This window comes from Stegostoma tigrinum, chromosome 20, assembly GCF_030684315.1.
Source record: "Stegostoma tigrinum isolate sSteTig4 chromosome 20, sSteTig4.hap1, whole genome shotgun sequence".
Classification (NCBI taxonomy): domain Eukaryota; kingdom Metazoa; phylum Chordata; class Chondrichthyes; order Orectolobiformes; family Stegostomatidae; genus Stegostoma; species Stegostoma tigrinum.
The window spans coordinates 12,711,922-12,737,276 of record NC_081373.1 but is presented as its reverse complement, the minus strand read 5'-3'; the positions used below and the strand labels follow the sequence as shown (position 1 = coordinate 12,737,276).

The following is a 25,355-nucleotide window of genomic DNA, read 5'->3' as shown; positions in this document are numbered from 1 at the left end:
TGGCCTCACCAGCATCCTGTACAACTGCAGCACAACTTCCCAACTTCTCTACTCAGTGCCCTGACTGATGCAGGCCAGTGTGCCAAAAGCCTTCTTCACTGCCCTGTCTACCTGTGACTCCACTTTCAGAGAACCGTACACCTGAACTCCAAGGTCCCTCGGTTCTACTACACTCCCTAAGGCCCTACCATTCACCATGAAACTCCTACCTTGTTTTGACTTTCCAGAGCGCGACACCTCATTTACCTATATTAAACTCCATTTGCCATTTCTTGGCCCACTTCCCCAGCTGATCAAGATCCTGCTGCAATTCTGATAACCTTCCTCACTGTCCACTGGTGCCTATTTTAGTGTCATCTGCAAGCTTACTAATCATGCTTTGTACTTTCTCATCTAAATCATTGCTGTAGATAACAAACAGCAATGAGCTCAGCACTGACCCCTGAGGCACACCACTAGTCAGGGCCTCCAGCCTGACAAGCATCTTTCCACTATTCCTCTCTGCTTCCCACCGTCAAGCCAATTGTGTATCCAATCTGCCGGCTCTCCCCGGATTCCATGTGATCTGAACTTCCAGAGCAGCCTATCATGTGGAACCTTCGCAAGGGCCTTACTGAAATCCATTTAGACTACATCTACCGCCCTTCCCTCATCAACCTTCCTGGTCACTTCTTTTTAATTTTCCTAGCATAAACTGGGACTGCCAAAGCGTTACGGGCGTAGATGGGCAGAATTTGTTAAATGTGTTTAGGAAAGTTTTCTGAAGTAGTAGACAGAGGGTCCTACCTGAGAAGGACCAAAACTCAACCTACTCTTGGGGACTAGGGCAGGACAGGTGACTGAGGTGACAGTGGGAGAGCACCTTGAGACCAATAACCATAGTTCTAAACCATAATTTTAAAATAGTTATGGAGAGAGACAAAACAGGTTCAAGTTCTAAACTGGGGCAAGGCGAATTTTCATGGAATTAGACAGGAGCTTGCAGGGTTTGGATTGGAGTAGTTTGTTAGCAAGCAAAGAGACCTCTGGCAAGTGGGAGGCCTTTAAAAGTGTGATAGCTCGAGTTCAAGGTCTATATGTTCCTGTGAGGGTGAAGGGCAAGGTTGGCAGGAGTAGGGAACCCTGGATGATGAGAGATATTAAGGCTTTCACCAGAAAAATAAAGGAGGCATGGCTCAGGAGCAGGCAGCCGGGACCAAGGGAATCCCTGGAGGTATGGAGCTTACTGAAGGAGGAAATCAGGAGGTGGTTGAGAAGATTACGGTAATCCCAAGAGATTCTTTAAGTAAATTTAAAGAGAGGCTGAATAGGCTGGGGCTATTTCCCCTGGAGCATCGGAGGCTGAGGGGTGACCTTATAGAGGGTTATAAAATAATGTGGGACACAGATAGGGTGAATAGTCAAGGCCCAGGGTAGGGGAGCCCAAAAGTGGAGGGTATAGATTTAAGGTGAGAGGGGAAAGATTTAAAAGGGACCTAAGGGGCAGCTTTTTCACACAGAGGGTGGTGCATGTATGGAATGAGCTGCCACAGGAGGTAGTGGAGGCTGGTACAATTACAACACTTAAAAGGCATCTGGATGGGTACATGAATAGGAAGGATTTGGACCAAATGGGACTACATTTATTTAGCATACCTGTTTTGTATGGACGAGTTGGACTGAAGGGTCTGTTTCCATGTTGTACATTTCTATGACTTTAATGAACCAGATGGAATTTTACAACAATTGACAATGGTTGGATGGTTGATATATTAGAATTTGCATCAGGTTTTGCCACCAGCCACAGCGAGATTTGAACCCATATCCTCAGAATATCAATCTGGGATTCTGGACAACTAGTCCAATGGCATTACCACTGCACCATTACCTCCTTTAAACTAAGAGATGGAGAATGGTGTGGGAATGTGAAGCTGAATGAGTCATAAAGTCATATGGGACAGAAATAGATCCTTCAGCCCATCCAGTCCATGCCAACCACAATCCCAAACTAAACTAGTCCCATCCACCTGGGCTTGGCCCATACACCTCCAAACCTTTCTTATTCATGTACTTTCCTAAATGTCTTTTAAACATTGTAACTGTTTTGTCATCCACCACTTCCTCTGGCAGTTTATTTCACACAAGAACCACTCTCTATCATTTTAAAATGTTTCTCCTTTTACCTTAAAAATATGCCCCTAGTCTTGAAATCCCTCACCCCAAGGAAAAGACACCTGCCATTCACCTTCTCTACACCTCGCATGATTTCATAATCCTCTATAAGGACACCCCTCAAATGCTCCAGTGAAAAGGTCCCAGCCTTGTCTTGTAACTCAAACAATCCAAATTCAGAATTGGTCCCTGTAAACTCCGGATTCAGCACTGCTCCAGAATTATCCATGATGTAGAAAATCAGCCATGATCTTATTGAAAAGTAAATCAGCTTCAAGGAGCCAACTCCTCTGTGTGAGCTACTAGTTCTTATGTTCTTCAGTTTGGTGGAGTTAACTGTCTATTGCTCTCTCTCTGTCTGCCCATTGCAGGTCATTCAGATAGCTCTCGGACCCAATCCTGTGGCTTGGCTTCTGGGTCATGTCCTGCTGTGTGCACCTGTAGCAACAGCATCGTTGACTGTCGAGGCAAAGGCCTGACTGCCATTCCTGCCAATCTCCCCGAGACCATCACTGAAATGTAAGTACCGACAAGTACATGGAAAGATCCAGACTTCCCCCGATATCCTGTCCCTGAACACTTTGGAAACATCGTGCCTGCGATTATGTCCTGAAGCCAACGTTTATCCCTCAACCAACGTCATTAATCAAAAAAGGAACAAATTACAGCCCATTGAATGTATATATGGGATCTTGCTGTCCTCAGGTTAGATGCTGTCATTTTCTGTTTAATAGTTGCCTCTACATTTAATAGGCTGTGGGATTAGTGGACATTCTGAGGACCTTGTTAAAATGCAAGAATTCCTTATTATCATTTACATAACTCCACCTGATCAACTTTACTCAGTCGGGTGAATTGACTGTCAAATCCAACAGAATGCTCTGATCCAATCCACAATGAATCACTGGCTGTGCAGAGCAGCTTCCAACACTTTTGAGTCGATGGGCTTGAATCAACACATCAGAGACTTGAGCACATTATCTTGGCTGGCACTCCCAGTGCAGTGCTGAGGGTGTGCTGCACTATCAGATGTATGATCTTTCAGATTATGAACACAACATAAGACCCATTTGCCCTCTTAGCTGGGGGTGGTTTAAAGATCCTATATCACTATTTTAAAGAGTTCTCTGCAGTAGCCGGAACAACATCCATCCCACAGCTGTAATAAACCAAATCATCATCACTTCGTAACATCGTGCTTTATTGGTGAAGAAGCATTTTCAGTTGTTCTGAGGTAATGAAAGGTACAAATGCGAATCTGTTGTTTCTTTCTCTCATCGTAGTTACATGTGTTTTGTTGGCCTCGGTGCAATACTCAGGGTGGGGAGGCGGACGCCAGCAAACAAATCTCATACAGAGTGAGTTACCCTCCTGAGTCACTGTGTGAGAGAATGAGTCTGTGGGAGTTAGCAGAGAGCAGAATCAGGCCTTACAGAGATGAGTCAAACACAGGTGTGTCATTATGTTGTTGTAGAGTCATAGAGTCATACAGCATGGAAACAGACCCTGGGGTCCAATTTGTCCATCCCAGACTAAACTGTTCCCACACATCTGCATTTAGCCCAAACCTTTCCTATTCATGTATCTGTCCAAATGTTGCATCTACCACTTCCTTTGGCATTTCATTCCACATACAAACTGTGTGTGGAAAAAATTGGCCTTCAGGTCTCTTTAAATCTTTCTCCTCTCACCTTAGAAATACGCCCTCTTGTTTTGAACTCCCCCATCCTGGGGAAAAAAATCTTTGCCATTCAACTTAACTATGCCCCTCACAATTTTATAAACATCTGTAATGTCGCCTCTCAACTTCCTCTGAAACAGTGAAAAAAGTCCCAGCCTATCCAGCCCGTTTCTATAACCCAAACCTTCCATTCCTGGCAACATCCTCATAAATCTTTTCTGAACCATCTGCAATTTAATAATATCCTTCTTCTAACTGGGCGATCAGAACTGCACACCGTACTCCAGAAAAGGCCTCACAAGCTTAGCATGACTTCCCAACTCCTTTACTCAAAGGTCTGAGCAATGAAGGCAAGCGTGCCAAAAGCCTTCTTAACCACCCTGTCTACCTGTGATGCAACTTTCAAAGAACTATATACCTGTACCCCTAGTCTCTCTGTTTGACAACATTCCCCGAGCCCTCCAATTAATTGTATAAGTTCTGCCGTTGTTTGTTTTGCCAGTTTGTTTTGCCAAAATGCAATACCTCACATTTATCCAAACTAACTGCATCTGCCACTCCTCAACCCATTGTCCCAATTGATCAAAATCTCTTTGTGATCCTAGATAACCTTCTTCGCTGTTGACTATACCACCAATTTTGTCGTCTTCCACAAACTTACTGACCACGTCTCCTAAATTCTCATCCAGATTTTTTGTATAAATTGCAGACAAAAATTGACCCAGCAGGATCCCTGCGGAACACCACTGGTCACAGGCCTCCAGCCTGAAAAACAAAAATATGTTATTACTTTCTTATCCATTTATGGGATATGGGCATCATTGGCTGGCCCAGCACTTATTGACCATCCCTAATTGCCCTTGAGAAGGTGATGATGAGCTGCCTTCTTGAACCATTGCTGTTCTTGGACTATGCGAATGGGAGGGAATTCCTGGATTTTTATGTGACAGTGAAGGAACGGCGATATATTTCCAAGTCAGGATGGTGAGTGGTTTCAAGGGAAATGCGTAGATAGTGGTGTTCCCATGTATTTGCTGCTGTTGTCCTTTTAGATGGAAATGGTCATGTCATAGAGTTGTAGAGACATACGATACGGAAACAGACCATTCAATCCAATTTTTACACACCGACCAGATATCCTATATAAATTTAGGCCCATTTGATGGCATTCGGCCCACATCCCTCTATTCCAATACCCATGCAAATGCATTTTAAATATTGCTATTGTACCGGCCTCCACCACTTCCTTTGGCAGTTCATTCCATACACGCACCACCTTCTGCATAAAAATGTTGCCCCTTAGGTCCTTTTTATATCTTTTGCTTCTCACATTAAAACTAAGCCCTCTTGTTTTAGATTCCCCCACCCCAGGAGAAAGACCTTGACTCTTTACCCTGCCCATGCCCCTCATGATTTTATAAACCTCTATAAGATCACCCCTCAGCCTCCAGTGCTCCAGGGAGAATAGCCCCAGCCTATTCAGCCTCTCCTATAGCTCAAACCCTCCAAACCTGGCAAAATCCTTGTAAATCTTTTCTGAATCCTTTCAAGTTTAATAACATCCTTCGTATAGCAGGGAGACCAGAACTGCATGCAGTACTCCAAAAGTGACCCAACCAATGTCCTGTACAGCTGCAACATGATCTCCTAACTCCTATACTCATTGCACTGACTAATAAAGGCAAGCATTTCAAATGCCTTCTTTACTGTCCCATCTACCAGTGACTCCACTTTCAAGGAACTATGAACCTGCACTTCAAGGTCTCTTTGCTCAGCAACACTGCCCAGGACCTTACCATTAAATGTATAAGTCCTGCGCTGACTTGCCCTTCCAAAAGGCAGCACCTCACATTAATCTAAATTAAACTCCATCTGCCACTCCTCAGCCCATTGGCCACCTGACCAAGGTCCTAAGTATTTATTTTTTCACAGAATCTCCTAGAATGTGGAAACAGGCCATTTGGCTCAACAAGTCCACATTGTCTCTCCAGAGAGTATCCCACCAAAAATTCATCCCCATAACACTGCTAATCCACCTAATTAGCACATCCCTGGACACTGGTCAACATAGCGTAGCCAATCCAACTAACCAGAGATAACAAGGTGTAGAGCTGGATGAACACAGCAGGCCGAGCAGCATCAGAGGAGCAGGAAAGCTGACGTTTCGGGCCTAGATCCTTCTTCAGAAAATCAGTTTTAATGTCCAATAAAGATGAATAGAATTGAGTTCAGGTTGTGGATCCTGTGAAGAATGACAAATAGGAGAGGTCCTTTACAGGCCTGGGAGAGGGAGACTCTAAAGTGGGGTAGGCTTGATTATAGTGCCAGGAAATGCCGGCGCATTGCTGCGAGTGTGTGTTTCAGGAGTCACAGTGAAAAACGTTTTTGAAGGATCTCAATGTTCTGAATGTAGCGGTTGTCACAGTTGGGGCCAAACTGGGAAGGTTTAAATGTGGACCTCATCCCCATCCATTGTGGATGATCGGGTTCTGTAGGCAGGTACTAAGAAAGGTGATGTGGCTGTAGTACCTGGTTTGCTTCAGGACATGGTCGAGCAGTTTCAGGGCCGGAGACATTACAAGAGAGTTGCAGTGGGACAGAGATCTACTAAGGTCTTTCCGGAGGGAGGAGGGTAACTCCTTCAAGGTAGGCATCCTTAAAAGAGGCTTCGCAGTGGGGTCAAAACTGTTTCAGAGGTAGTGGGAACTGCAGATGCTGGAGAATCTGAGATGACAAGGTGTAGAGCTGGATGAATACATTCAGACCGCTACATTCAGACAGTAAAGAAGGCATTTGAAATGCTTGCCTTTATTAGTCACTGCAATGAGAGCATCAGAGGAGCAGGAAAGCTGACGTTTCAGGCCTAGACCCTTCTTGGCCTGCTGTGTTCATCCAGCTCTACACTTTGTTATTCCATATTTTTACCAGCCACTGAGTGAACAAAATACTGTTAGATCTCTTCTAAACCACTTGCTCTTCGCCTTAAACTTATGACCTATGGTCTTAGATAACAAGGTGTGAATGGATGAACACAGCAGGCCGAACAGCATCAGAGGAGCACAAAAGCTGACGTTTCGGGCCTAGACCTTTCTTTCAGAAAACCTAACCAGCACATCTTTGTATTGGGGGTAGAAACTGGAGCACCCGGAGGAAACCCACGCAGACACAGGGAGTATGTGCAAACTCCACACAGGAGTTCCCGAGGCTGGAATCAAACTGGGGCCCCTGGCACTGTGAGGCTGCAGTGTCAACCACTGAGCCACTGTGCGGCCCCAAAGTTAGCCTTGAGAATCAGATTAAGAGAGCTTCTATCATGTAAGAATCCTTTTTGCTACAATCTCTGTGGCACATCGATTTGTTTTTAAAAGAAAAATAATAATTAGGCTGGAACTCGATTAACATTTGCACAGCAAGTGTGGGTGGTATAAACAGGAGCTGCTTCATACCACCTAAGGAGTTCCAAGGACCCCTGTGGTTTGGCTCTGCAAATGCCTGCTGAGTTTGTTATATTTTTCTTTCCATATGCATTGCAAAACTGTTGAGCAATGATTCAGTTTCATCTTCCCTTAAAGAGGTAAAATGTTCTCTTTACAGGCAGCTCCTGAGCAAGCCACTCTGTGGCGCTCAGTTTTTAAAAGTTGTCTCGTGGGATGTGGGTGCTGTTAATGAGGCATTTGATGGCCATTCTAATGGTCCTCAAATTGAGCATCTGAACTCAGCCATTTCAGAGTGCAGTTAAAATTAGCCATGTCGCTGTGGACCTCAAGTCACATATAGGCCAGGTTCGAAAAAGATGGCAGATTTCCTTCTCTGGTGAACCAAAACAGTTTTTAATCACAGTTTTATGGCAACTATCACTGAGACTAGCTGGCAGAGTGTTTTTATTAGCTGAATTGAAATTCTACCAGCTGCTATAGTGGGATTTGAGCCCAGGACATTAGCCTGTACTTCTTAGTTACAAACCCAGTGAAATTATGACTGTGTCATGTCTCCTCATGCCGTGTTTAAACATACGAGTCTGCTTACCATTGATTCTCACTGCGACTGACTGCTTGAGCCGGGTCATGGACTCAGGGAAAGGTAGATAAAACCATCGGAGGAGCTGGAAGAATGGAGTAAACATTATAAAAGATAACCCTGAAGGGTCTCAGCCCGAAACGTCAGCTTTTGTGCTCCTAAGATGCTGCTTGGCCTGCTGTGTTCATCCAGCTCCACACTTTGTTATCTCGGATTCTCCAGCATCTGCACTTCCCATTATCCCTAAACATTATAAAAACTGTAGTTGACATGGAAACCGCCACCATTTCCACGTGGCTGAGTGATATAAACATGTAAGATCCCCCCGCTCATCATGACTAAATTGCCTTTGGTCAGCAGCAACAACTTACTAACATTGTTCAAGTGGGAACAGTTCAATTCAGAGTCCTCTGGAATAGTCAGGGCCAACAATGCTCCTTGCAGTCCAGTTCTCAAGCCACATGGAGTTACATTCCCAGGACGTGATCAGGAATATGGTCTCTGCTCCACGATCCCTTCAAACTGAGGCCACTTACTGATAACGCAGCTGAAGTGGGAGGAAGCGTATGACCACATAAGGAGTAGGACTTGTGCATAAACTCTGAATTCCTTATGTTGCTGTGTAGAGCAGGTTGCAGGGAGTGGGGAAAAGTAAAGGAGACCGGACATCCCATTATCCCACAACGAGTGAGTCTGTTGGAGCAGCTGTGTGTGTGGGAGACTTGTGTAAAAGTGATTCACATGGGTGCTGTAGCTCAGGAAGGATGGAGGATTCATCAGCTGCTTGTAATATATGCCCAACACACAAAAGTTAATTGAAGAGTTTGAAATTATGAAGGAATTTTGACAGAGCAGATAGAGAGAAATTAGTTCAGTTGGTGGGAGGTTTGGTAACCATCGATGCAGTTTTATGATAATTGGTATAAGAACTGGGAGTGGTTGGGGGGGGGAGGGGGCGTGCAGCGGTGGAGTATTTTTCATAATGGGTTTTTGCAATCTGGAACACGTTGCCTGAAAGGACGTTGGGAGAAAGTTCAACGGGAGCTTTCAAAACCAAGTAAAAAAAAACTTGAGATGGAGAAATTTGCAGGGTACCAGTGAAAGAGCAGGGGAGTGGCACTAATTGGAGAGCTCTTTCAAAGAACCACTGCAGTCATGATAGGCTGAATGACCTCTCCCTTTGATTTAAGATTTATTGATTCTAATTGGTTGCAGCCTAAAAGTTTATCAAATTCACTCATACATCTGTGGTAGAATTAGAACTAACAGCTTTTCCGCTGTTGGTTTGGTCCCATTTCAATTAGTTTTTGGCATTTGTGGTATTGAACATGGTCTCAGCAATTTTCCCCTCGCTTTAGCTCTTTTCTTTCCTCTGTAAAGAAATCAAGATGTGCTTGCTCCTGAGGTTTTCCTGTGTTGGACCATGGGATGAAAATAATCTTAATTGGATCATTTCTCATTCCTGAAACACACTTCACGACTTCTTATCGACTCTATTTGGATACCACAAATAACTTCTAGCTGCTTCTTTCATGTTGATTGATCCTGTTTTCTTTTTTGCTGAAGTTCCTTTAACAATCTCTTTCTAAACCCTGCTGGATTAATGCTTTATCAAACCCTGTGGAGAGAGCCTTGGTCACTTCACTCCTATGTGTGAGGACACAACAATTATTCATGATCATTGTTATTTAGGCTAGACATTCGCGTCTCTAATTGCGCACATTGCTGAGAACAACATCCTTGTGAGTTTCTTTACAGTTTTCTCTGGCATGTCATTTGTGAATGTGAAGTAATTCACAGGTAACACAGTGCTGAAGACTGAATCAGTTCTCACAGGAAATCTTGACAGAGCTTCCACATTTGCAAGGTCTGCTGACTTGAGATGTTTAATACTGTACTGATCGCTGATTTTACCATATGTTTCCCCTTGATCAAAGACCACTTTGTGCTCGCTTCACACTACCTCACGTATTCATGCTGATCACAAACGTAAATCACTCAACCCAGTTCATGTTCTGATGTCAATTTCTTCTCACCAAAGAGACTTTGTCCCTTCTCACAAATACCAGCAGTAAGTAATAGTGTTTTATTTTATTCACGAATGGAAAGTGGGCATTATTGGCTGGGCCAGCAGGATGCATCATCATATTCCAGTTTAACACTAACTTCACCTAACACTGGAAAACTGTAATTGGAATAACCAATCAGTTTCACATCAGTTTTGAGTAAAGGAATGTGACTTTATTCTCTCCGTCAGAGATAACAGACACATCTCTGCTTGTATCAGTTGTGAAAGTAACTTGCGAATCATTGACTTCTAATTGCACTGCAATCATATCTTCAGCCCCATGACTCTCACCTCCTCTGTGCTATTTGTCTTGCTATCTTGCTAAATATGTGAGACAAGGAGGTTAAGAACAGCTTAACCATGATCTTCTTGTACGTTGGAGCGTGTCTCAGCAGCTGATTGGCCTCTCCTGGTTATTGTGGTCAGTGCAGTGTGCTTGCAGTCTCTATTATTATGGTATTGCTCCCCACGATCACTGGTCATTCTGAGTTAACACACACTTTGCGCTGCCCTCCCAACAGGCCCAGACATAGGTAGATCACACATTGTAACAGTCTCCTCCCCACTTCGTCCCAAATAACAGACCCAAAAGAGTCTTTTTACTGTACATTTAGCTCCATTGAGGAGAGTGTGAGGGCGACAAAGGTGTGTGAATAAAGGGAGAGAAGGTGATGCAGCAACCACAGGGGAGATTACCACAGGGAAAAGGCAAAATGATCAGAAGAAGCTTTGACCTTGAGAAGGAGGATAAGCGTTTAGAATAATAGAGTTCATACAGCACAGATACTTCAGCTCAACTTGTCCGTGCCAGCCAGGTTTCTGAAACTGAAACAATCCCATCTGCCTGCATTTGGCTCATATCTCTCTAAACCTCACCTATCCATGTACCTGTCCAAATGTGATTTAAATGTTGCAATTATAATCACCTCCACCTTCTCAGCACTGACCTGGAATTGGTATAGAATCCCAAAGCGCACAAGGAATTTTCTCAGTGTCCCAGTGCAGCTGAATTGGAAACAGACAGAACAGTGGAAATATGCAATTTTGAAAATGTATTTTTCAGTTTTGAACATGTGAGTTTTACAGAAATCCTGATGGATACTTTTTCCAGGATTTTCTTTCATTACACATACAGGACAACTCCAGAAATATGGATTCAATAAAACTGGTGTCGTATGGATCCAGTTAGCACTCTGGGCCCTTCCTGTACATTTTTTAATGCAAAATTTTAATGATCCACAAATGTTGGAGACACTTGTGATTTTAACTGCATTAGTGACAAGGGAAGTGGTAAATTAACAATTACCCAGGAGTAGGTTACAGACTGGAATCCATCTGAAGGGTTTGGTTGGTTTATATATAGAATAACAGATACTCTCAGGAGTGAGTTATAGACTGGAATCTAATTAAGACGTTTGTGGGTTTATGTATAGAACAGCAGATACCCAGGAGTGAGCTACACTGTCATTTGGTCAAGTGTTCAGCGGGGTTTATATATATATAATAACAGAAAGCTGGGAGTGAGTTACAGACTGGAATCTAATAATTGAGGGGTTCAGGGTGGTTTATATATAGATAACAAATACCCAGGAGTGAGTTACAGTCTGGAATCAAATCAATGGATTAGGGATGGTTCACATTTGGAATAATGGAAATCCAGAAATGAGCTAGCAACTAGAACGTAATCGAACGGTTTGAGGAGGTTTATACATAAAATTAAAAATACCCAAGAATGAGTTCGAAATTGGAATCTAATTGAGAGGTTTGTGGGTTAGAGAACAAGATACCCAGTAATGGGTTACAGACTGTAGTGTTTGTACAAGGGCTTTGGGGTGGTTTATATATATAATAACAGAAGGCCAGGAGTGAGATACAGACTGGAAGCTAATTGAGAAGGTCAGGGTGGTTTATATTTAGAATAACAAATACCCAGGAGTGAGTTACAGACTGGAATATAATCAAAGGGTCTGGGGGTGTTATATATGGAATGACTGTTCGCTGAAGTGATTTACAGAGGGGATGACTTTCTTCTGCCTTGCAGATGTCTCTGCACAGAGCTTATACATTTGGTAATAAACAGGGTAAAGAATAATGAAAATAATAAAACAAATGAAGAAATGGAGTTTAGATGTGATCAAGCCTGTGGTTTACAGTTGAGTAAGATTAGACTGAAGATACATGTGAAGATCAGGTAGCAAATGGAAATTGAATATTTTGAGTCTTTTGTGATGAAGTTTCAGAGGAAAAAAGTGTTAATAAAATTGTGAGAGATTTTGGAGTCTATGCACAAAACAGAGATGTTAAAAGACAGTGGCCAAACATTTCTCACATATTGTCAAAGAGCACAAAGAGGTGTGTGAAGAATGTACTCAGATTAAAGAAATAAAACTTGTGTCTCAAACTTCTAAAAGCAGTTAGGCTTTGCTGAGAAGTAAAAAGGCTTTAGTGCCAAAGGAGGAAAACTGGCTTTTTGGAGGCACCTTCCATGAAGTGAAGTAATAAGATCAATGTTGACAGTGGATAATGGAGGAAGAGTTATAACCTTGAAGTTAAGAGGAAGACGTTATTATTTGGAATTGCAAGAAATGTGAGGAAATTCTTCCTTTGAAGAATTGTCCATGAAAATGATTTCACTGGTGAGGAACAAAGGATTTCCTGTACTTTGAAGCTGATTGAAGCTGTATGACATTGGGACTATGGTGAAGGATTGCAGGAACTACATTAGAATTTAGTGGCCGAGGGAGCAAACTGGTGGGGTAAGAAAGTGAAGAAAACTGAGGGGAATGTAAGACAGCAGCACAGGACTATTAGGCCCAGCTACATCCTCACTGCTTCATTGATCAACCGCCATCAATGCAGTTTCTCACCAGAACTGTCAAAACTGCCATCTCACCGAAGCCTTTGATTTTCAGCTTTTTGCTATTATCCATTCCCTGCTCTTCCATCGTTTTACGATATCCCCAAGCCTTTTCTCTTCACTGAGAATGGTCTGGTGTCAAAATCATTGGAACTGATCTGAGCTGATCTCCCCCATGATGCTCTCAGTTAGGAGGAATTCCCACTCCAGCTCAACTCAACTCAGAATTCTGGATTTAGAATCCAAATACTTGTGCTTGTGGGTGCTGAATGGTTGGCTAACATCCTCAAACCTTCCCTCGCATGGTCTAATTCCAGTGACTGGAATAAAGTTGGTATTGGCAGCAGAGGGAGTGTCCATGCTGTGGTGCGTCAGATTAGATTAGATTAGATTAGACTCTCTACAGTGTGGAAAGAAGCCCTTCGGCCCAACAAGTCCACACCGCCCCTTGCAGCATCCCACCCAGACCCATCCCCCTATAACCCACATACACCCCTGAACACTATGGACAATTTAGCATGGCCAATCCACCTAGCCTGCACATCTTTGGACTATGAATGTTAATCACCTTGTGAACCCCTCTGTGACATCTCACTGTTCAACATCCACACATTAGACAGTTTTTAGTTATTTATTCCCAGGATGTCGGCATCATTGGCTGAGCGGCACGTATTTCCCATAATCTGAGATGCTTTGGAGAATGTATTGGTGAGCCAACTTCTTGAATCTCTGCAGTTCTGGGGTTGTAGGTACCCACACTGTGCCTTAAGGGAGGGAATTCCCAGATTTTGACCCAGCAATGCTGAAAGAGCAGTGATACATTTCTAAGTCAGTGTGACTTGGAGGGGAACTTGAAGGTGGTGATATTCATTTGTATTTGCTGTCCTTGTCCATTACATGGTACAGCTTATGGGCTGCATTGCTGCACTGCATCTTGTGAATAGTAATTTGCATTGATCCATGTTGTTAATCAAGCTTTATTTGAGTTTCCAAAGCAAGTGGTTTCAAGGTCCTTATTCCTTTCTGCTTTCCCACTGCTGCCTGAAACTGCTCCTCTGTTCACAATTCCTCTCCCACTTGCTCTAAGTGTGCAGTTTCCAAGGTTCTCAGAGGATCTGTCATGCTCCAGGACCTTGGGCATTGCACATTGCTAGGACTCACTCAGGCTCACATCACAACATGCCACAGCGTTTTAACAAGATGGAGAGTAAAACCAGCTTGCGTTTTTGATGCATGGAAAATAAAGGAAGGTTTATATTTGGACAACACCCTTCACAACTTCGGGACATCCCAAAACTCTTCGCCATCAATGAGGCGCTTTGGAAAAGCAGTCGCTGTGTACTGCAGGAAATATGGTGTGCACAGCAAACACCCATAAACGGCAAGCGGATCATCTGATTGAGCGATAAAAATTCATAGAATCTCTACATTGCAACAAAAGGCCATTTGGCCCATCAAGTCTGCACCAACCCTCAGAAGACCATCCCACCCAGAGTGAGCCTCCCATCCTATCTCCATAACCCTGCATTCACCATGGTTAATCTACCTAACCTGCTCATTCCAAGACATTACAGGGCAATTTAACATGGCCAATCTACCATAACCTGCACATCTTTGGTCTGTGGGAGGAAATCGGAGCATCCGAAGGAAACCCACACAGACACAGGGGGAAAAACTGCAAACTCCACGTAGAGAGTTGCCCGAGGGTGGAATCAAAGCTGGTGCTGTGAAGACAGCAGTGCTAACCATGGTACCACCCAAATATTGGCCAGGGCATCCCTGCTCTGACTTGAAATAGTGACATATGACTTTTTCGATCCACCGAGAGGGCGAACAGGACCTTGGCGTAAAGGCTCATTTGAGAAGCAGCAGGTTTGGCAGTGCAGCACTCCTTCAGTATGTCTGCCTGTATTTTCTGCTCGAGCCATACGACCGCGTGATTCAGGTGCGGCCGTGAATTCCAAAATAGCAACAACTGACATTGCAGCGTGCCTCAGATTAATCTGGCCCTTGAGGCCCACTGTTATAATATATTTTACCCAGTCATTATGGAGAAGCACATTTGCAGGCTCAAATCTAAACCATTAGTGTTGAGTTTGGACTGACGTTAAGTGGTCACTTGGAGCAGGTGCTCTCTGCATGAACTCCATTCGGAGTCATTAATGCTCGATTAGCTTTGCTAGTTATTGTAAGCAGGTGCCTGTGTGTCACGTGGCTCCACTCTGAACGGCTTACGCATCATTGGGGGCTGACTTTAAATGGTCATTGCGGAAGACTGACCTTCGACATCTCTCTCTCTCTCTCTCTCTGTGCGGTGATTACCTATGTCAGTGTTCTTCACCAACAAGTCCATTCCAATGCATCTGCTTCTCAGATTGGTTGGCAGCTTTGGGGTTTGGTCTGTGTTTGCACAATGCGTGGGCTCACACATGTTTCTAATCCCGTGTGGTTACATATAAAATCGAGGAACGTGTGATGAAGTCATGTTTGGCACTTCGCTGGTTTCACGCGGTGTCAGGAATGATGGATTGGTAACTGGCTGCTGCATCCCATCTCCCACAGTCAAATATTCCACCAGTAATTGGCTATTCTGTGTCACCTACTGACCCCTGCATACATGTGAATAGTCAGGAGAAGCTATTCAACTGCGGGCACAATATACCCAAGGCTTATTCCTGTCCTGGAGTAAACACACAACACTTGCCACATGGGAGTAAAGATCAGGAACTGGGAGTCTCCATCTTGTTAATACAAGGATGCTGAAGCTGGCGAGATTTCCCACTTAGTCCAGCATCTGAAAGGTCCAATGGTGCAGTGGGTAATGAGTTTAACTGAGCTAAATTCTCCGAGTTCCATTCCCACCTGACAGCCAGGCAAGGTGCTAAATGTACCACGGTCAAGCAGCCTGAGCATCCACCTACAAATTCTTCCAACTCTCAAACCAGTAGCAGGCAGTAGGAGTGGCAGAGGTTCTTGGAAAGGAAATGGGAGCCTGTGGCATCACTGTCCATAGCTACATGCTTGTAAATGTTTATGCTGCCCCAGCAAACAGACCACACTCGCCTCATTTCTTTATGTGGCTCAGTGGCTAAATTCCTGTCAGTAACGCATCTGAGGAACAGCCTGGGATTCTTGACTGTGTCAGAAACATTACATAAATACCAATTGTTATTAGATATAAGCTAATATAGAGTGGCAAGAAAGGGTCGGTTTAGCTTCACACCATATAACCATGAGTCTCACACACACACACACAGACACACACACACACACACACACACACACACACACACACACACACACACACACACACACACACACACACACACACACACACACACACACACACACACACACACACAAAGACACAGAGCCAGGATCCCTCATTGTATCAGCTTAGACAAGGTTCAGATCAAGATGATATTTGGACTGTAGGAACAGGGGAGATACAAGAATAGTCAGCACACTTACAGAACACACAGACCACATAACACCACAAAAGAAATAATTACTCAACAAGATTGCAGACTTTACACAAAAACGATTGAAGTTTTAAGCGTGTAGCTGTCTCAAAGGGGTGAGAAGCAGGAATCCCAACAATGGACTAATTAGGAAAAACTTTTTGCATGAAATGGGATTATATATTTAAAAGTTAATGATCACTCCTGGGACAAGTATTTCAGATTAAACCCTGTCCAGTAAAAGTGTTCCATGTAATCCTCTTATAGCTCACTCTTTTCTTGCAGAGTTTTATGTGGCTGTCAGAGCTGCTGAATGAGACATTCCCATTTATAACAGTTACTGGAGCACAGACAATACAGAGAGAAACTCCCTCTACTCTTTTAAACAGGAAGTAAATATCCTGTGAATCTTTTAAACTGAAAGTAAAGCTCCCTTGACACTGTCCCCATCAAACACTCACAAGGCAGGTATAGCATGGGATTAGATACAAAAAAAAGCTCAAAATTCCATGATTTTAATCCTGAGTGAACCTAATTCTTTAAGCCATAGAATACCTACACTGTGGAAGCAGGCCATTCAGCCACCAAGTCCATACCGACCCTCCAAAGAGCATCCACCCAGACCCAACATCCCACCCTAACCCTCTAATCCAACTACCTAGACAATGGGCAATTTAGCATGGCCAATCCACCTAGTCTGCACATCTTTGGACTGTGGGAGGAAACCAGAGCACCCAGAGGAAACCCACGCAGACACAGGGAGAATGTGCAAACTCCACGCAGACACTCAGACCTGAAGGATGGACTTAAGCCCAGGTCCCTGGTGCTGTGAGGCAGCAGTGCTAACCATTGAGCCACTGCGCTGCCACATGTTTTGTAATCGTGAAAGAGTGGTGAGACAAGGTAAAATCCTGACTTCACTGTGGAAGCTCCTGCGAAATATTAAATTTCATCCCCTGCTGCCAGCCAGTGACTACATCCCTGATCTCAATCTGATATTACTGTTCTTGCACTCTACACGGGGCTGCCCTGTGTTATTGTGTATGAGACAGACACCGACTGACATCAAAGTCCAGGCTGCTACCACCCATGGTACCTAATATCACTCTCCTCTCTGGGTAATATATTGTTGGTCTTGGCACTGGAATAACTCCACACAAGCCGGTATCCCATCACCAAGACACCCAATATTTACATGTGGAAAGTCATTAACACTGACCCAGCTCCCTCGGAGCCAGCTGTCAGTGAACAGAACCTCTGACACTCCTGTTTATATCTGTCAGCCAGGGCTCCCTAATTGGACCAGGTTAACAACCACAGTCAGGGAACTCACATTCTGTGAGGCCCACCTTTGTTACCATCACTGCAGGTACACATTCTAAACTGTCATCCGACTGCTGTGCTGTGGGAGCCCTTTATTGTTAAAGATCCTTCTTAAGGTCCTTCTGGTGAGATATTGAGAGCTGCTGAGATACCGTCTGCTTGTGAGTAGCTAAAAGACAGCGCTTTTTGCCTGCTGTTCCTCCCTTAACCAACATCACCAAAAACAGATCAATCACCTATCAGACTGTTGGATTTCTGCATAGTAAAGGCATCAGGCGATGAGGGTATTTCGGTGAAAATGGTATTGAGCTATATGGTCAGTCAAGATCTGAAATAACCGAGTAGTTTCGAATGGCTGAATGGCCTACTCCTATTTCCTGTGTTTCTTTCATTGCTGTTTCCAACATCTTACTGCGTACAAAATGCCTGTCAGATGTGGCCAATTTTACAACCACTGTACTTTTAAAATGGCCCATGTCAAGGGCTGTGAGGCGTTTCTTGGCTCTTCGTAAGGGTTTTGTGTCCTACGAACTCTATGTCCCTTGATTAAAATTCTGATCTGCACTGTAAGGCAAAGCCATTCTCCAAAAAGACTTGCATTTGTGTAGCACCTTTCATAATGGTCAGGCTGTTCCAAAGCTCTTTGCGATCAGCAAAGTAATTAACACTTGCAGTCAATTTGCACACAACAAGCTCTCACAAGCAACGGCCTGTTGATAGCCAGCAAACTTACTTCATGAGATAATGGGAACTGCAGATGCTGGACAATCTGAGATAACAAAGTGTGGAACTGGATGAACACAGCAGCATCCCAGGAGCACAAAAGCTGACATTTTGGGCCTAGAACCTTCATCAGAAAAGGGGGAGGGGGAGAGGGTTCTGAAATGAATAGGGAGAGAGGGGGAGGCGGATTGAAGATGGATAGAGGAGAAGATAGGTGGAGAGGAGAGAATAGGTGGGGAGGTAGGGAGGGGATAGGTCAGTAGTGGGTGGGGGGGACGTTGTTTGAGGGATTACTACAGGCCCGACATATCAGGGAGCGTCCCCTGCTTATCTCTGAATGGTCTTACAGGGCCTGCTATATCTGGCTGAGAGACAGACAGGACACAGGCTCAATGAGCAGTCTGAGAGGCAGTACCTCTGACGGTGCAGCCCTCCCTCAATGAGAGTACAAGCCTGGATTATCCTGCTCAGTTACCTGGCATTCACAGTGAGAGAGCGTTACCCACAGAATCACTGCTTGCAACATAGCAAGAAAATGGAGATGCTGGAAGAGTCTGGGAGGAGTGGGCGAGAAGGGAATGGATTAATCAAATCACGGGAGCTGAAAACAGAAAGGCCTGATTGTTTCTTTCAGGGCAGAGCGATTTCAGTGTGATAGGAAAATTAGTTGCACTGCATTGCCCCCTCACAAATCAGACTCTCATTGTCAGATCCAAGTGTCTAATGAATAAAATGAACTGATGCCCTTCTGAGTGAATCCTGTTAGGATTGTACTGGCTTTGCCATTGTCTCAGAAAGGGAAATCAGGATCATTTTCAGAAAAAGGCATTCGATTGAGGTTGCGGGACCTCTCACCCCCACAACTCTCCCTCCCCCACTCCTCTCCCCCTCACTTTCGCTTTGGATTAAACAGAGGAGGGGCTTTAATAAAGAGATAACAAGTGTAGAGCTGGATGAACACAGCAGGCCAAGCAGCATCTTAGGAGTGGCTTTAATAAGTTTTGTGGTTAGACACAAGTCTCTCTCACTGAACAAGGCAGTGTTTAAGAGCTAGGAGCAGCAAGAGGCCATTTGGCCTTCAAACTTGCTCTGCCATTCAGTCAGATCCAGGCTGACCTTCAGCTTCAATGCCGGCCAAAGATATACGGAGGCAATGGGGTTGGTGGAGGGCTGGAGTCTCAGGCTTTGTCTGGAGAGCTGGCTGAGAGCCTGCCTTGCTTCTTGCCTGTGTTTGGACAGAATCAGACTATTTTGTGCTGCTTCTGTGGTTGATTAGCCTGCCTAGACTCACCAGCCATATGGGCAAGGGCTGGCATGTTGACTGGTCACAAGGGAGGGCCCAGAATTTAATGTGGTGGAATTAAATTAAATGAATAATATCTGTAATATAAAACATTAATATTGATGGTGAAGCTATCAGATTGTCAGTAAAAGCCACCTGGCTCACCAGTGACCTTTAGGGACAGAAACCCATTGACCTTATCCAGTGTGACTACCCATGACTCCAGGCACTGCCCTCTGCAATGGCTGATCAATATAGCTCACTTCAAGGGCAATAGGGACAGGCCACAAATGCTGGCCATGCCAGTGACACCCGTATCCCATGAGAGAAGAAAGAAAGTAGATACGTAAACAGCAAATATCCAACATTTTACTTTTAGGGGAGCTACATGAGTGGGAAGGAATGTGAGCAAAAGGACATAGAGTGAAGGGGAACCAGAAACTGATTGGGTTAAGGGAGGTTCAAGCGTCAGTAACATCATAACCATAAGAACAAAAGAAATAGAAACAGACAGAAGCTGTTCAGCCCATCAAGCCTGCCTCACCATTCAATTAGATCAAGGCTGACCTGACATTCCATACATAGCAGGAGGGATCAGTATCCCCTCTGACTGTATAGCATGAATGGAGGCAGCAGAGTAATGGATGGTGGAGAGTGAAGAGCAAATTTAACATATACTTCTACCATGTTCTTTAAAAGCTTTGTGTTTGTGAAAGCTAAAGGTGTTAAATGATTGACTTTGAAAGAAGGAGCTATCAGGGTTCTTTCTGAAGCAGCGGTGTTTAAGAATTTTAATTTAATTTTTGAAATTTTAATTTAATTTGCTTTGTTTTGTTACTGTCACACGTACAGAAATACAGTGAAAAGTATTGCTTTGCATACTATCCAGTCAAATCATACCTTATATAAGCACATCAGGGTTATAGAACAGAATGTAGAATATAGTGTTATAGCTACAGAGAAGGTGCAGAGCAAGATCAAATCTAATATATGAGAGGTCTGTTCATCAGTCTGAAAACAGCAGGAAGAAGCTGTTCTCAAGTCTGTCAGTACGTGTTTTCAATTTTTACTTTACTTCTGCCCCACAGAAGAGGGTGGGAGAGAGTATAACTGGGGTGGGGTGAGGTCTTTGATTATGTTGGCTGCTTTCCTGAGGCAGCGAGGAGTAAAAGTGGAGTCAGTGGAAGGAAAGATAATAAAATGTGAGGCTGGATGAACACAGCAGGCCAAGCAGCATCTCAGGAGCACAAAAGCTGACGTTTCGGGCCTAGACCCTTCATCAGAGAGGGGGATGGGGGGAGGGAACTGGAATAAATAGGGAGAGAGGGGGAGGCGGACCGAAGATGGAGAGTAAAGAAGATAGGTGGAGAGGGTGTAGGTGGGGAGGTAGGGAGGGGATAGGTCAGTGGAAGGAAGGCTGGTTTGTGTGATGGACTGGGCTGTCACCACAATGCTCTGTAATTTCATGTGGGCAGAGCAGTTGACACAGCAAGCTGCGATGCATCCACATAGGACACTTTCTGTAGTGCATCTATAAGAATTGATAAGAGTCATTTTGAACATGCCAATTTTCCTCAGCCTCCTGAGGAAATACAGGTGTTGGTGTGTGCTTTCTTGATCATAGCTTTGACATGGATGGACCAAGACAGATCGTTGGTGATATTTACTCCTCAGAATTTGAAACTCTCGAGCACCTCCACCTCAGTACCATTGATTACAGACGGGGCATGTCGTTTACTCACTTCCTCAAGTCAATAACCAGCTCAGATAGCAAGGTGTGGAGCTGGATGAACACAGCAGGCCAAGCAGCATCATAGGAGCAGGTTACCTTCACTTTGCTGATATTGAGAAAGTGTGTTGCTGACTTTACGCCATGCTACTAAGCTATCTCTTTCTTGTACTCTGTCTCATCATGGTTAAGATCTGGCTATGATGGTGTCATCAGCAAACTTGTAAATGAACGAAATTAGGACTGGTGTAGGCACAAAGTTAGAGATTCAGTCACCAGAGGGGACACATGAGAATCAGAGAGAAGAATGAAGAGAATTTATTTGACACAGGTTGTTCTGATGTTATGTTATAACCATCAAACAGACTTCATTTAAATTCTCCTACTTCCTGTTCTAATATTCATCTTAGACATATTATGACCTGCACTGACCAACCAGACCGGGCAATTTGATATGTGACTGTGAAGTATTTGTAATTTGCAACCTTGAGTTTATTGCTTAAAAGAGATGTGTTCTCAAAAGTTTTATCAAGCACCCATCAGGACAAACAAAATACTACAAGAGGAAAGATGGCTGATTGGTTGACAAGTTGACTCTGAAGGACTGAGACATTGCCATGGAGAAAGCAATGGGGAATTTAGACTTACCATAAACTTCCGGGTAATTCACAAAAGGTCCAAAATTTGAGACATATATTTTTATTTGCAGAGAATGGGTCTGTGTGAATGTATATGTGCCATCTCTAGCATATATAAATGATCGCATTACAAACTTGACTGATGATCTTAAATTGCTTGTCAGTATTAATGCTCTCGACATTGTTCAGCAAATGCCGTCCAATCACAAAGTCATGTCTTAACAGCAGAGATAGTAAGAACTGCGGATGCTGGAGTCAGAGATAACACAGCGTGGAGCTAGAGGAGCACAGCAGGCCAGGCAGCATCAGAGGAGCAGAAAAGCTGACCCTTCAGAATTGAGTCCAAATTGTCAGTTTTCCTGCTCCTCTGACACTGCCTGGTCTGCTGTGTTCCTCCCGCTCCACATTGTGTTATCTCTTAACAGCAGATCTTTGTTTTACAGCATGACCTGACTGAGTATAGTCTGTGTTCTATCTGTTATAAACAATCAAAAAATGATGTTGTGCAATTTGATCAGCAGCCTTTTGCCCCCAAGTATAAATTGTTGCATTCGTTTGAAAATTAGCATTCTTGTGAATGCAAGATGAAAAGCTTTATCAACATGTTTTCTTTTCAGTAAGATTCAAGCTTAAACCTCCCAAACAACCTTGTGTAGAATCATCCTCATTGTTCAATTTAACTCTCATTTTCAGACGTTTGGAACAGAATGGAATTAAATCAGTTCCACCAGGAACATTTACTCCGTATAAGAAGCTTCGGCGCATGTAAGTACATCTCTTATTCTTAATTGTGTGGTCAATTTAAAAAGAACATTTATAATTCTCATGCAAATCTTTTAAGAGGTGTGAGCGTTATTTCAATCAAGCATCGAATAATCCTTAGGCAGCAATACTGTCCCTATTGACCTTTCCCAGGACAGGTACAGCATGGGGTTAGGTACAGAGTAAAGCACCCTCTACTGTTTTAAAGTGAAAGTAGAGCTCTCTCCACATTGTCCCATAAAACACTCCCAGGACAGGGACAGCACCGGGTTAGATACAGAGTAGAGCTCTTTTAAGTGGAAAGTACAGCTGGCTGTACTCTTTTAAACTGAATGTAAAGCTACCGATAGTCCCCATTGAGCATTCCCACGAATGGTACAGCATTGGTTAGGTACAGAGTAACGCTCACTCTACTCCTTTAAGTTGAGAGTTAACCACCTCAACACCGTTCCCATCAAATATTCTTACGACATGTACAGCACACAATTAGATACAGAGTAAAGCTCTCTTTACACAGTCTGCATCAAAGACTCCCAGGACAGGGACTATATGGTGTTCAATACAGAGTAAAGCTCCCATTATTCTGTCCCTATCAAACATTCCACGGGGAGGGTCAGCATATGGTTTAATACAGAGTAAAGCTCCCTCTACTGTTTTAAGCCAAAAGGAAAGCTCTCCCTATACTGTCCAACACTTCTTTTGTGGTTGATTGTCAATCTTTGTACATTATGGTTTTGCTTAGGCATTTTCCGATGTTGAATTTGTTATATAACTGCAAATTGCGGTTGGGTTTGGAGGAACAGGTTTATAACTTGTCCCTTTAAAAACAAATTACTTGAGCTGCAGTCTTTATACTGAAGTGGCAGACTCAAGGTCGAAGAGATTATGTTGTTCTCTCAAATACCTGATCGTTAAGTTTTCAGATGCAAGAGCCTGATAAATGATAAATAGGATCATGCAGGACACAGAGAGATAAGGAAGAAGCACAGAAACATCTACTCAAGCACTGGTTACTATGGTGATCAGCATGCAACAGGCTAATACCTTTTCTTTAGAGACTGCAGTTGTTCAGTGGACCAGTTGTTCGGTGAAATCTTCCTTGAAATTATGTTTTTCTCCCTCTGAATGCCTTTTATTCTCTTCTTTCATTATCAAGGTCTTCATAGATCAGGTTTTAACCACACTTAATAGTGTGGTCTCCAGTCCCCAGACCTCACCCTGCAGTTGGAACGTGGGGGGAGGCTGTAGTCACATTGAAGCATGCAATGGTGCAAATTCACTTGGACAATGAAAGGGTTATACACTGTTAGTGCAGTTTAGATAAACCCTCGTTTATATTCTCACGGTTGACGATTGAGTAGGCAATCTGATCATGGTGTTTAAAGGTGGACAAATGAAGAAAAGCCATTTGGTCTGGTGAAAAGAACAGGGAGGTAGAATCTTAAAGCTAAAGCTGGGGCACAGAGGAGAGAAATCAGGAGACAGCCTTTCATACAAAGGTTGGTGGAAACCTGGGAATAAAGAACTGGAATAGCATGGGTGTGGGGGTCAATTGGAGCTATCGAGATTAAATAGGTCATGGCATAAACACTAACAGGGAGCAAAGGCACTTAATTGCTGATGATGCGTAGGTCAACAGTTGTGTGATGGATTGCCAGTACAGACTCAAGGGACTGAATGGCCTCCCTCTGTTGAATTTTGATTGCCCACCCTGCACCTCCATTGATCAGAACAGTGTTTAACACTGAAGCAGATCTAAGGACAGGCGACCAAAAGCTTTATCAAAGAGGTCAGCTTTATTCAATTGTAGGTTCGCTTGGATGCATTAAGATTACCTTTGCTTGCTCCTTCCTCCTTCCTCAGCCTTGCTGAGCTGTGGAACCTTGAGAAACGCTCCTTCTCCCTTGCCTTGCCTCCCTCCGTAACAACGCTTAGAACAAAAGAACATGGATACAATGAACAGTACAGCACAGGAACAGGCCCTTTGGCCCACCAAGCCTGTGCTGACACTGATGCCTTTCTAAGCTAAAAATCCTTTGCCACTACGCAATCCGTACCTCTCTATTCCCTGCCTATTTGTATATCTGTCAAAATGCTGTTGCTAATATAACTGCCTGCACCAGCTTCTCTGACAGCATATTTAGAAGAAATTACATACTGATCTACGTGATCCAGCAGCCTCCCGAAAGGGCCGATAGTTAGGTCACTGCTGAAGTGTCAAAAGTAGTCAGTGTTAATGGCTTATTCATCACAGAAGGGTACCTGGATACAGTGGTATAATGGTTGTTTCTTGACGCGCACACCAGAGGCTACTGTTTTGGAGTTGAGTTCAAAACTCATCATTGCTAATGGGAATTTAAACTCAGCGCTTTTCATTCATTCACGGGATATGGGCATTGCTGGCTAGACCAGCCTTTTTTGCCCTAATTGCCCAGAGGGCTGTTAAGAGTCAACCACATTGCTGTGGGTCTGGAGTCATTGTGTGGGCCAGACCAGGTAAGAATGGCAGTTTCCTTCCCTAAAGGACATTAATGGAGCAGATGGAACACAAACAGAAATAACTAAGAAAACTCAACAGGTGCGGCAGCATCCATGGAGAGAAGGCAGAATTAACATTTTGAGTCCAGTGACCCTTTTTCAGAACTGTTTGATTTTTGCTTGAT

The 25,355-nt window shown here is 43.8% G+C and overlaps 1 protein-coding gene across 1 annotated transcript in view; it reads left to right on the top strand.

Moving 5' to 3' along the window:
- slit1a (slit homolog 1a (Drosophila)) overlaps positions 1-25,355 on the top strand; it is a 344,291-nt gene that overhangs the window by 223,322 nt on the left and 95,614 nt on the right. The window contains exons 9-10 of the mRNA XM_059653007.1: positions 2,523-2,670; positions 22,624-22,695. Of these exons, the coding sequence (XP_059508990.1) occupies positions 2,523-2,670; positions 22,624-22,695 (220 nt within the window). The remainder of the gene's footprint in view (positions 1-2,522; positions 2,671-22,623; positions 22,696-25,355) is intronic.